Below are 10798 nucleotides of genomic sequence, written 5' to 3'. Positions count from 1 at the left end.
CTTTCCCTTTCTCTCTTTTACTCCCACCCCCTCCTTCCCGCTCTTCACAAGATGTACCCGAGTTTAGCGGGGATCAGCTGTGAGGCAGGCTGTAAGAAATCAGTTACTATTAATAAAAAGTCCTACATTTCCTAATTACATATATCCTTACGCTGTGAAATACCTGGAAGGGCATGTGAGCAGAGGCTGTGACAGTGAGGAACCCTGTGTTATAGCCGACCTTGAACATGTGTGAAGATGGAGAAAGGGGCAAAATCCGTCTTCAGCCCTGGCAAAATCAGCCTTGGGTTGGCACTTGACACCTCGACCTCTCTCACTCCTTCCTTCTTTACCCTCTGCCCTGCCCTCCCTCCCTCCAGTATCCTCCTTCCTGTGCATCCCAAGGAGATCGGAGTCTCGGAGCCTCTTCCTGTCTCCATTCTGGAAGGACCACAGGCTTTACTAAGGAACATCTACACCAGCCCTTCTCACACTTCAGTATGCACGCTCATCACCCAGGGAGTCCTGGGGAAACACAACTTCTGATTCGGTGGATCTGGGAGGGGCCTGAGAGGCTGGATTTCTAACAAGCTCTGAGGGTGATGCTGATTCTTCTGGCCCAGGGACCACACATTGAGTAGCAGAAATACAGAAGTAGGACAAGCCTTTCTTGTGCTAATGTGGATGGCCTCTTACAGCAAAACGTTGGTGTACAATTCTCCTGAAAGCCCATTCCACCAGGATGGGAGATGGAATGAAAGGAGTGGACAGAGCCCCTCATCTTGTCCTGTGCTTAGTTAAAAGTATAAAATCAAAGGCAACAGATTCCAAGTTATCCCTCTGGCCCAGCCGTTCTCATGCCGCCCTTGCATTCCACTGCCTTCTATGGAGAGGGTGGGCTGCAGTGAGAGCTGCTGTGCTGGGCCCATCCAAGAGAGGGTCAGGCCAAGTGCATCAGGGTCCAAGAGGTCTGGGTCAGAACACTTGGCCAAGTTGAACAAGGGGCTAAGCTTGGGTTTCCCTATCTATAAACTGGGGACAACAATACCTATTGCCTAGGGTTGTTGTTGTCGTAAATAAAAATAATATTTGTAATGTATTAAGTAATTACTATGCACGAGACAAATCATTATGCATGATGCATTGTTTGTTCTAAGTGTGAATTATTCTCTCAACAATCTATGAGGGAGGTAAAATTGTAATTATTCTTTCTGTTTTAAAAGAAACAAAGCTCAGAGGGATGCAGTCAGTATCCCAAGGTCACACAGTTAGGGAGTGATGGAACTGGGATTTGAACCAAGGGAGTCTGACCTGGTGCTTCATGACTATCTGTGGATGTTCAGAGATTGAATGAGTGAATGAATGATCCTCAGTTCCACTGTGAGGTCCAGAGAAATTGCTCTCTATCTCTCTCACGTATATTAGTTACTTAAAAACAATCAGAAAAAAGCTTTTTGAAGAGCTAACATATTCATTCACATAGTTCACAAGGAACAAAGGGATATAAACTGAAAAATATCCCTCGGGGCCTTGACCTCCAGCTGCCCAGGTCCTTTCCTTAAATTAAGGTGGCCACTCTTACCGGCTTCTTGTACAAACAAATGGATAATCTCCTTTTTTTTTTGGTGGTACGCGGGCCTCTCACTGCTGTGGCCTCTCCCGTTGCGGAGCACAGGCTCCGGACGCGCAGGCTCAGCGGCCATGGCTCACGGGCCCAGCCGCTCCGCGGCACGTGGGATCTTCCCGGACCGGGGCACGAACCCGCGTCCCCCGCATCGGCAGGCGGACTCTCAACCACTGCGCCACCAGGGAAACCCATACTCTCCTTTTAATTCAGATGGTAGCACGCCATATGGAATGTTCCACGTGGCTATCTTTCACTCCATGGAGAATGTTCATGTTACCAGACTTTCTGAAACTGCATCCCCGTCTGCCAAGCCTTAATATCCTTGTCTGTGCCTTGGCCGAGGGTGGCTATGAACATTAAATAGAATGCATGGAAGGTGCTTACCATGGGGCCTATCAAATAAGAAGCACTCCATTCCATTTATCTGACTGTATTTTACTTAAGTGGGGTAAAGGAAGGGAGAGTTCAAATGGCCTCCACTCCGGACAGGCCTCTGAGGCCAACGCCAGCTGCTGAAGGTGACAAGACTTCCTGTCGCAGTTTGTGGACAGATAATGAGCCATTCACCCCCAGAAGCAGGAAGGGAAGAAGGAAGGAGCAAACAAAAAGATGGCAAAGAAAACTTCAAAGTCACTCTGAAAAACAGAAACGGGCCCCTTCCCACCCCGACCCCAAACAGGCCGACTCTCCCCCTCGAAGGCCTCGCCACCACTGAGGCGGACACCATCTGGCTTCAGACACTTTCCCTCCACACGCCAGCATCGGGCCAAGCAAAGTGGGGCGGGAGGAGAGAAATAAATGGGGTTGGTTCACACGGAGCCTCCAGATTCCATGCTGCAGTGATGAATAATGTACAAGGCCCAGAAAACACAGCTCTGTTGAGTCTGGGCCTCTTATTCATCCAGAGGTGTGAGCAAAGGGGAGCAGAGCGCTTGTCCTGCTAAAATTTGTGAGCTACGATTCCAGGGGCCTAGCAGGAGCCCCAGGTCACTGGAACAGTCTGTTAGCCAAGCCGATGGCCTGCCCAGCTGCCGTGGGCCTCCCCGTGATGATCTGGGCAGGAGGGGTCTGTCTCTTAGTATCATGAATTCATTTCTTTTCTCCTGGCCATCAAATCCCATTAAAAAAAAGAGAAAAAAAAAAAGTAACATTTAAATAATGGTAAGTTTCTTTTAATCTATAGGTATTTTTATCACTGTTTAAAAGATTTTTTCAAATTACCCCTGGAAACTCCCACTATCTAATAATTATCAGAAAAAAGGAGAGAGGAAAAGGAAAGGGAGGGGGGAGAAAAAAGCCCACAAGAGGCAGGGAAGCTCTGCTTTGTCAGGGAGAAGAAAATAAAGAGAAATCAGCCCAGCTTCAAAGGGCGCATTTCCATAATTGCCCTGTAACTTTGGCAAAATAAATCCGAGTGGCTGAGAAGAGCACAGTCTCTCAGATGAGTGCACTCCAAAGGCCCCGAGGGCTGTGGGCCCACTTGTTAGCCGCCTAGAGCAGTGAGAGAATGCAGGACAAAAGCTATAAAATCACAGCCTTCCCGTCCTAGACAGTCAGCCCCAGAGAAAGACCTTACCCTGCCTCTGTCTCCCTCTGGCTCCCTGACATGGGACACACACGCGCGGGCACGTGTGCGCACACACACACACACACACACACACACGCACACACACACACTCCCGGGTAAAATAAGCAAGTAAATAAATAGACGCGTTTATGTGCACGGAAAGGCTGGCAGCAGTGGTGGTGATAATTCTGAGGCAAAACCACAGGAGTTAAGCTTTCATCTGTGACAATATTCCCGTAACCTGTTCCTGATATAAATACCCAGGGAGAAAGGCCCCAACTTTGCAGACACACATCCTCCTTGGGGCTGACTCTGCCCCTCTTGCCTGAGACCGGCTCACCTTCAGTGGCTCCTGGGCACCAGGCTGAGTTGAAAACCCGCTCTTTTCATTTCCCAGGCTGGCAGAGTTTCCTGTTTGCACTCCCTCACACCAACTTCCCCATTCCAGGGCCAAAAGTTTTTAAAGAACAAAAACGCCCCCCTTATTGACCTGCTTTAATGTTTCTCTCCACGAAGCTGTGGTTTCTGGGAGAAAATATCTTCCGTGATTGCCCCAGACTTTTCTCCCCTCCCTCACCTCCGTGTTTCTCAAGCTTGGCACTGTTGGCATTTTGGACGGGATAATTCTCTGTTGCAGGCGTGCCTTGCTGGACCTTTAACAGCATCCCTGCTCTCCATCCATGAGATGCTAGTAGCACCTCTAACCCAGGCATGACAACTGAAAGTGTCTCCAGACATTGCCATCTGTCCTGGAAGTGGGAAGAACACTTGGTTGAGGACCTCTCTTAGGAGCTCTTCCAGGTCTCTTGCCCTGAGTACTCATCCCTTTCACCCTCAGGAAGAGATGCCTTGTGGGGTTTTCCATCCAGACCATCAGGAGAGCCTTCGGAGGGGCTGGAGCTTCTGTTCAAAGGCGAGCAGCAGCTGCATCAAAGCTAGGTTGGTCACACAATAGATGGACACTTTCAATACGGTCAAGTTGGCTGCCTGGATCATATGACAGTGGCCAATTACGATCCAGAGGTGGTTACTAGAAAGGTTATGGGGCCTCCTTATCCCAATAATTATCTTTGGACCCACACTTCCTACATTCATGCCTAATCCTAGACAATGTTGGCTTTGTAACCTCCAAGTGGCAGATGGTGAAAGCGGGGCCTTGAGAAAGGATGAAGCTTGCCCCATTCAAGTGGGAGGTGGCTCTAACCACAGATGCAATTTTTACACACCCGCAATTGCCCATTTTCATTTGATGGAGGTAGAAGGTCCACACAACCAGGAACTATAGGATGCAAGGGACATTTCTAGAAGGATATAAATAATTAGGCCCAAAGCGAGCTCCTGACAGGAGCTCCCAACAAACCAGTGAAGATGTCAGACATCCAGCTCCTACCCAAGTATTCAATCCCTCTCTCTAACCTTCCAGAACTCAGGCCTAAGACAGCAGACCCTTTGGCCCTGCCTGCCTGCCAGGTGCCCAGAGAACAGCAGCCCAGGAGCCCTCCCTCTCCCTGCTGCTCCCCTGGGGCAGGTGAGTGGCTGGAACACCCCTTCTTCTCCCCAAAGCCTCCGCTGCCCTAGCCCTCTGGCCCTTCCATGCTGCCTTCTGATGGACCCTGCTTCCTCCTCGCTGTATTCCACCAAAAATAAATTCAACTGAAAACCATGACCGTCCTGGCCCCAGAGGTGGGCCATCACTTAGGGAGATGATTTTATTCTCCTCTGGCTCCGTGGCCCAGCAAATCAGCCCCCCTCCTCTACCTCCATGCAGATAATGAGGGAAGCGGTGACATATACTCCCTCCTCTGACCTAACTGATTATCCCCACACACCTCCGCGTGCTTTGCATAACCAGTCCCGACAGGAGGAACCCCTTCCAGGCAGAGTGACTGACATATTTTATTTCTAACTGAAGCCTAATCAGGACCAAGAATGAGATCCCCATATATTCTCTCTCTCTGCCTTTCTGTTTTTCTCTCCCTCTCTTCCCTAGCTTCCTCTTTCCTTTTAAAATTTTAGGGCCAGATAATAAAGGACAGAGACAGTTCCTAGGATCCTTGAAAGGAGGGCGTAAGGTGGGGGACTCAGGGAGGAGGTCCCAGGAGGTGGCTGAGGAATCTGTTCCTTGGTGAAATAAAAGTGGTGCAAAGAAGGGGTCTCCTCTTCCCCCTTTTAGCTGAAAAGCCTATGAGGTTCCTTTTCGTTTTGATCACATTATGTTATGGGGGTCAACTTGGGGCCATCTGAAGGGGCGATGTGTTCTATGGGATAGAGAAGATACACACATACAGGGGGTCTCTCCCAGGTGTACCTCAATTCTCCTCTGGCTTCACACATCCTGCCCTTTCGGTGGGGCACGATTGGCCTCCTCCGAGGACTAATATCCCCAGAATAGGATGGACTGAAACGCTGACCAAACCTGACAGACGACCGGACCTCTCCAAGCTGGGCCTGGCCTCTTCACACCCATCTCCCTCTGAACAGACTGACGCACGGTCTCCTCTGTTGCTGGACGGTCCGTGTGGGAAGGCTGCCTGACTTCTCTCACCTGCTCGCCCTGCTGCACTCCTCCCTGGAGAGTGTCCTTTCTCCCTGGGCTCAGCCGGGTCCTCACATGTCTGAATGCAGACACCTGGCTTTTATGGCTGATGGGAGGGGGTAGGGCAGAATACTACCGGGAGTTAGAGGAGTGGGCTTGAGATTTTTGGAATATAAAAATAAGACTAGGGCTAGCACTCCTCCTACCACATGCCAGCACTGCACATGCTTTGCCTCTCATCCTCACAACCACCATGCCAGGTAGGTGTCATCATTCCCATTTTACAGATGAGGAAATGGGGGGCAGAGCAGCTCACTGTCTGCCCGGAGTTTCCCAGGATGCAGAGAGGGGAACTCGGTCTGTGCTCTGATGAAGCTTGTGAGGCACTCACTGAAGGGCTATCAGGCTGTTGTCCATGTAAAGATACTGCTGTTGACCCGAGGCCTCTGTCCCGCCTCTGAGGTCCAAGGCCCAGGCAGTTGAAACGGGCGCCACGTCTGGGGCGCTGTGCCCAGGGTCAGAGCTGAACCACAAGTCTGTGCCTGCCACCTGGGAAGGAGCCTGAACAGAAACCTTAGACGTCTCTGGCCTCTGGGGAAGGGACTGGAAGAGCGAGTCCCATCCTTGCAACGTCTTTGCTGGGTGTGCGCTCCTGTTTCACCAGCCCCCGGTGGGCCCCAGAGGCTGCAGACAGACCCTCCTTCCCACCCGCCCCTGGGGGGCCGTCACGCCGACGGCCCCAGCCTCCGTGGGCGCTGGCGGCTGTGCCCGCATGGGTGGGTCCTTGCCGGACTCCCTCTGCTCCCGCCGAAACTCCAAGATGTACAGTATGACGCGGCGCCTCGTTCCGTGACTTCGGGTGTGCAAGCGCTCCCCAAACTTCCCGGCGCCCCGCGAGATTGTGACATGTCCCACTCTGCGGGCAAAAACCAGGCGTCTGGCCGCCCTATCAATTTACCAACTCAGCATGGGGAAGGAGATGCAAAAACGACACCCCAAGGCACCACTCTTCCAGCATCCCTACAACTTCTTTCAGTCAAAGTTGGGCAAGGCTAGCTGACTGCAAGAGAAAAAAGAGGTTGCGGAGGGGACGCGACGCCCGGCCTGGCTCGAGAGGCCGCCGAGGCAGGCGCCGAGCGGCCCTTTTGTCCTGCAGAGGGAGCTCCAGCCCCAAATTTCCCGGCTCCCTCCCCCGGCCCGACCACCCCCCTGTCCGGCCTGGAGCCGGAATCCTGGCTGGGCCGGTGCTACTGCCCGAACCCCCCGCGCCGGGGCCTCAGAAAGCTGCCCTTTCAGGGCACTTCGGCAAAACCCACTGGGATGCCAAGGCGCACATGCTGCCCGGAGCCCCAACGGGCAACGTGGGCTGGGCAAAGTCACCAAGGGGAAAGGATGTGCACCTCTGGATTCCCCGCTCCTGCATACCCCCCCAACTCACTGCCACCCCACATCCCTGCATCTATATAAGGAGTCTGGGGGGTCAATGTGGTTGGAAGGGGGCCCGAAGCGGAGCTTGCACAGCCCCTTGTGTAAGACTGAGAAAGCCTCAATTGTGCCTATTGAGGCGTCCAGATCCTTTTCCGAGTCTCTCCGCTGCGTCATCAGAGAAGGCCCCGAGGCCCCGCGGTTGCTCCAGTGGACCGGGGAGTTGGGCCCAGTTTCCCAGCTCGTCGTAGGCCATCTTGCCCCCTGTCCCACCTGTCTCCTCTGCCCTTTCTCTCGGGCGCCCCAGGCACTTCTCCAACCTTCTCTTCTCCAGCGGTGCCCCCAGCCCGGCCACTTCAGCCTCTCCTCTGCCGTCCTCCGACGACAGGGCCCTGACTCGCCTTGCCTTCTCTTGCGCTGATTCGGGCGACACTTCAAACATGGGGGGATGAGGGTGTAAAACAAAACAAAACGAAAAGCACCAAACAGATCCCTCCGGGGGCAGACAGGTGGGTTATAGTCAAAGTGGCAACAGCTCATTTATTTAGCCAAAAATAGATACTTTCTTGTACAATTTGGTTCACACATATGTACATTTTTCTGTATATACAAAAAAAGTCAAACACGCTTATTCTCACTGAAACTCCACCTCCCCCCCAAATCAACCGAACAAACCTCACAAACTCAGCTAATGTGGGGTACAGAAACCACCGGGGGAGGACTGAGGGGAGATTTGTTTTATTTCTTTTTCTTTTTTTGTTTCGTTTTCTTTTTAGGTATTCATACACGGACATGCTTACAAGTCATAACTATACAGAACGATTTTTTTTTTTACAATTATTACAACGATTTAAAAAAATTGTTTTTAAAAAGAACTAGGATGAGGAGAGAGCCGATAAGACCAGAGCGGCGTCCAGGTGGTTCTGGGGCCTGCAAGAGAGAGGCAGTGGTAGCAAAGGAAGTGAGTTAGGGGCACCGACGCTGCCTAGCATTGGGAGACCCAACCCAGGGCTGAGGCCAGGGGAAGGGAGACGTCTCAATGTGCAATGAGGTCCAGCTGTAGATGCTGGTCTTCCGGTTTAACTATAAGGTTGGGCGGGAGGCGTCAAGACCCGAGGTGCGCGGCTGGAAGGTGGTGGGGCTTCACGGAGCCACCGCCCGCTCCGAGGTACCCTGGGCCCCGCCCGGGTGCCTGGACTGGGACTCTCGAGCCATCTCTAGAGGGGCCCGTGGCGACGACGGAGGAGTGTGTTTCGTCCCCTTTCAGAAGCTCGTCCTAGCTGCGTTCCCCCGGGGGCATAAGCCTGAGTTTCCTCCGCATTCTTTCCTGCCCCCGACTGCCAGTCCCAACACCCCACCCCAGCTCGGGGTCTCTTACCGCCTGGGCACGGGCTGGAAAGCTGTCTTGAGTAACTTTTTCTCCACTTCCAAGGCACTACAACGATCTACGGGAAGCGGGAGAAAAAGGAAGGCCTTTAGATCGCTCCATTCTGGCGCCCAGGACCGCGGGAGGCGGGCGCGGAGTGGTAAGCGCCCTGCGCCCCCCGGGACCTGCCCGGGCGCGACCCCCAAACTCGCCCCCTCCCTCCGCATCCTGGGCTCCGCAGTCACCTGTTCCGCCCTCGGGCTCCGCCGGCCGAGCGAAGGCGGCGGCGGCGGCCGGGTGGCCCGCGGCTCCGGGAAGTCGCAGCAGGTGTGGAGGGGCCGAGCCCAGCAGGGAGAGGGGGTGCGGGTGCGGGCGGGGGCCGGGCGGCGGGCCTGGGAACGGCCGGTTGGTCCAAGCGGAGAACTTGCCCAGCGGCGCCGAGACGAGTCTCTGAGCCGCGGCGGCGGCGGCGGCCGGAGAGAGCTGCAGGGCTGGGGGCGCGACGGCTGCCCCGGGGGGAGAACCCCCCGCGCCCGGAGGCGAGCGGCGCGGGTTGTCCGGGCTTGTGGCGGTCTCGGCCAGGGACCAGATCTTGGGTTTTTGCAGGGCTGAGGCGGGCGCTGGTGCGGGAGCGCAGGGGTCCAGGCCTGCTGAGGGCGAGGGCGGTGATGGCGGAGTCGCGGCCACCGGCGGTTGCACTGGGGCCAGACTCAGGATAGGCAGTGGACGCTCCTCCAATCCCTCGGAACTGTCGTCGGAGTCGCTATTCTTGGAGTCTGAGATGGGTTCCAGGCCGAGGTCGCCGTCCCTGTGCGCCGCGCCAGGCAGGGCCAGCTCGGGCCCCGCGGCCGCGCCGTCTAAGTTCTCCAAATCGATCTCCTCGTCCTCCTCGTCGTCAGCCAGGCCCTCGCCCCCGGTGTCCTCCTCCTCCCCCCCGAGTTCCTCCTCCTCCAGCTCCAGTTCGCGTTTGCTGTCTTCTTCATCCTCCTCCTCGTCTTCCTCCTCTCGCTCGCTCCCGTAAGCGTTGCCCTCCTCGTCCGTGCGGCTGCGGGGCGCCCAAGTCATCTTGTTCTCTTTCTTGAGGCGCCGGCGCGCGTTGGCGAACCAGGTGGACACCTGAGTGAGAGTCATCTTGGTGATGATGGCCAGCATGATCTTCTCGCCCTTGGTGGGGTAGGGGTTCTTGCGGTGCTCGTTGAGCCAGGCCTTGAGCGTGCTAGTGCTCTCCCGGGTGGCGTTCTTGGGACGGGACGGGTCCCCGAACTGGTACTGGCCGTATGGGTAGAAGGCGGGGTGCGGGTGAGGAAACGCGGTGGCCGCGGCCGGATGCTGCACCCCCGGGCTGTCCTTCAGCTCATACTGCGTGCCCTGTACGCACAGGGAGAAGGAAGGGACACGCGCGGAGGGAGCGTGGATGAGCCCTGGCCATCGCCGCCTCCACCCTCCCGGCCCGGGCCCCTCTAGTCTACTCCCGCGCGTACACCTCGTCCGGCGCCCCAGCTCCAACCTCCCCGCTGCGGCTCCCAAGCCACTTACCAGCTGCGGGAAGATGGGCAGCTCGGCCGCGTAGGGCAGGAAGGCGCCGTAGCCTTGGGCGGCTGCGGCTGCCGCTGCCGCCGCGGCGTAAGGCGCCCCGTACACGGACGAGAGTACGTTGGACAGGGACCCCGAGGCAGCCAGCTCTGAGGCTCCGGCTCCCGGGCCGCCCCGGGCCCCAGCGCTGCCACCGCCGGCGGCGGCCCCCGGGCGCTCGGGTGGGTAGAGCGGGCGGATGTACTGGTATCCGAGCTGGGGGAAGGACATGGTGGCCCGCGGGGCACGGACGGAGAGGGGGCCCGGCCCCTGCGGCCGCCCAGCTCAGCGCCGCCCGCGGGCTGCGGCGCGCATCGGGGGCTGGGCCGGGCTGGGGCCGCGCTGCCTCCCGCGCTGCGCTGCGCTGCGCTCGGCGTTCGCCTATTGATCTGCTCCGCGGCGGCGGCGGCGGCGGAGGCAAGGAGCCAGGTCAGGTCCGAACAGATTGGCGGAGATTCCCGGGGCTCCGGGCTCTGATTGACATTTCTACGGGCCCGCAAGCCCCTCCTCTCCGCGCCGCGCTCCCTCCTCTCGGCAGCCGGAGCTGCCTCTGCCCGCGCCTCGCTCCTCACTGCCCTCCTCTCCCCGAGCTGTGTCGCGCCTCGCTTCCCTCGCCTCCTCTAGTTTTCACTCCCCCTCCTCGCCCTTCCTCTCCCCCCTCTACCAACCCCCAGGATCATTTCCGCGCCTTCGGGCTCTTTCACTTTCCTGGATGCTATGAAACTC

General features: G+C 56.4%; 1 protein-coding gene across 1 annotated transcript; it reads right to left on the bottom strand.

The window, feature by feature from the left end:
• Positions 1 to 7884: 7884 nt before the first annotated feature.
• IRX3 (iroquois homeobox 3) lies at positions 7885 to 10716 on the bottom strand. Its single transcript, XM_007459454.1, has 4 exons — positions 10037 to 10716; positions 8746 to 9868; positions 8513 to 8579; positions 7885 to 8064 (listed from the first exon to the last, which is right to left on the bottom strand). The coding sequence occupies exons 1-4, from the start codon at positions 10301 to 10303 to the stop codon at positions 8010 to 8012; spliced, it is 1512 nt and encodes a 503-aa protein (XP_007459516.1). The 5' UTR covers positions 10304 to 10716; the 3' UTR covers positions 7885 to 8009.
• Between the last annotated feature and the right edge of the window lie 82 nt (positions 10717 to 10798).

This window comes from Lipotes vexillifer, unplaced genomic scaffold (assembly GCF_000442215.2).
Source record: "Lipotes vexillifer unplaced genomic scaffold, Lipotes_vexillifer_v1.1 scaffold342, whole genome shotgun sequence".
Classification (NCBI taxonomy): Eukaryota; Metazoa; Chordata; class Mammalia; order Artiodactyla; family Lipotidae; genus Lipotes; species Lipotes vexillifer.
Note: the sequence above shows the minus strand (reverse complement) of the source record. Positions and strands in the feature narration are given on the sequence as shown.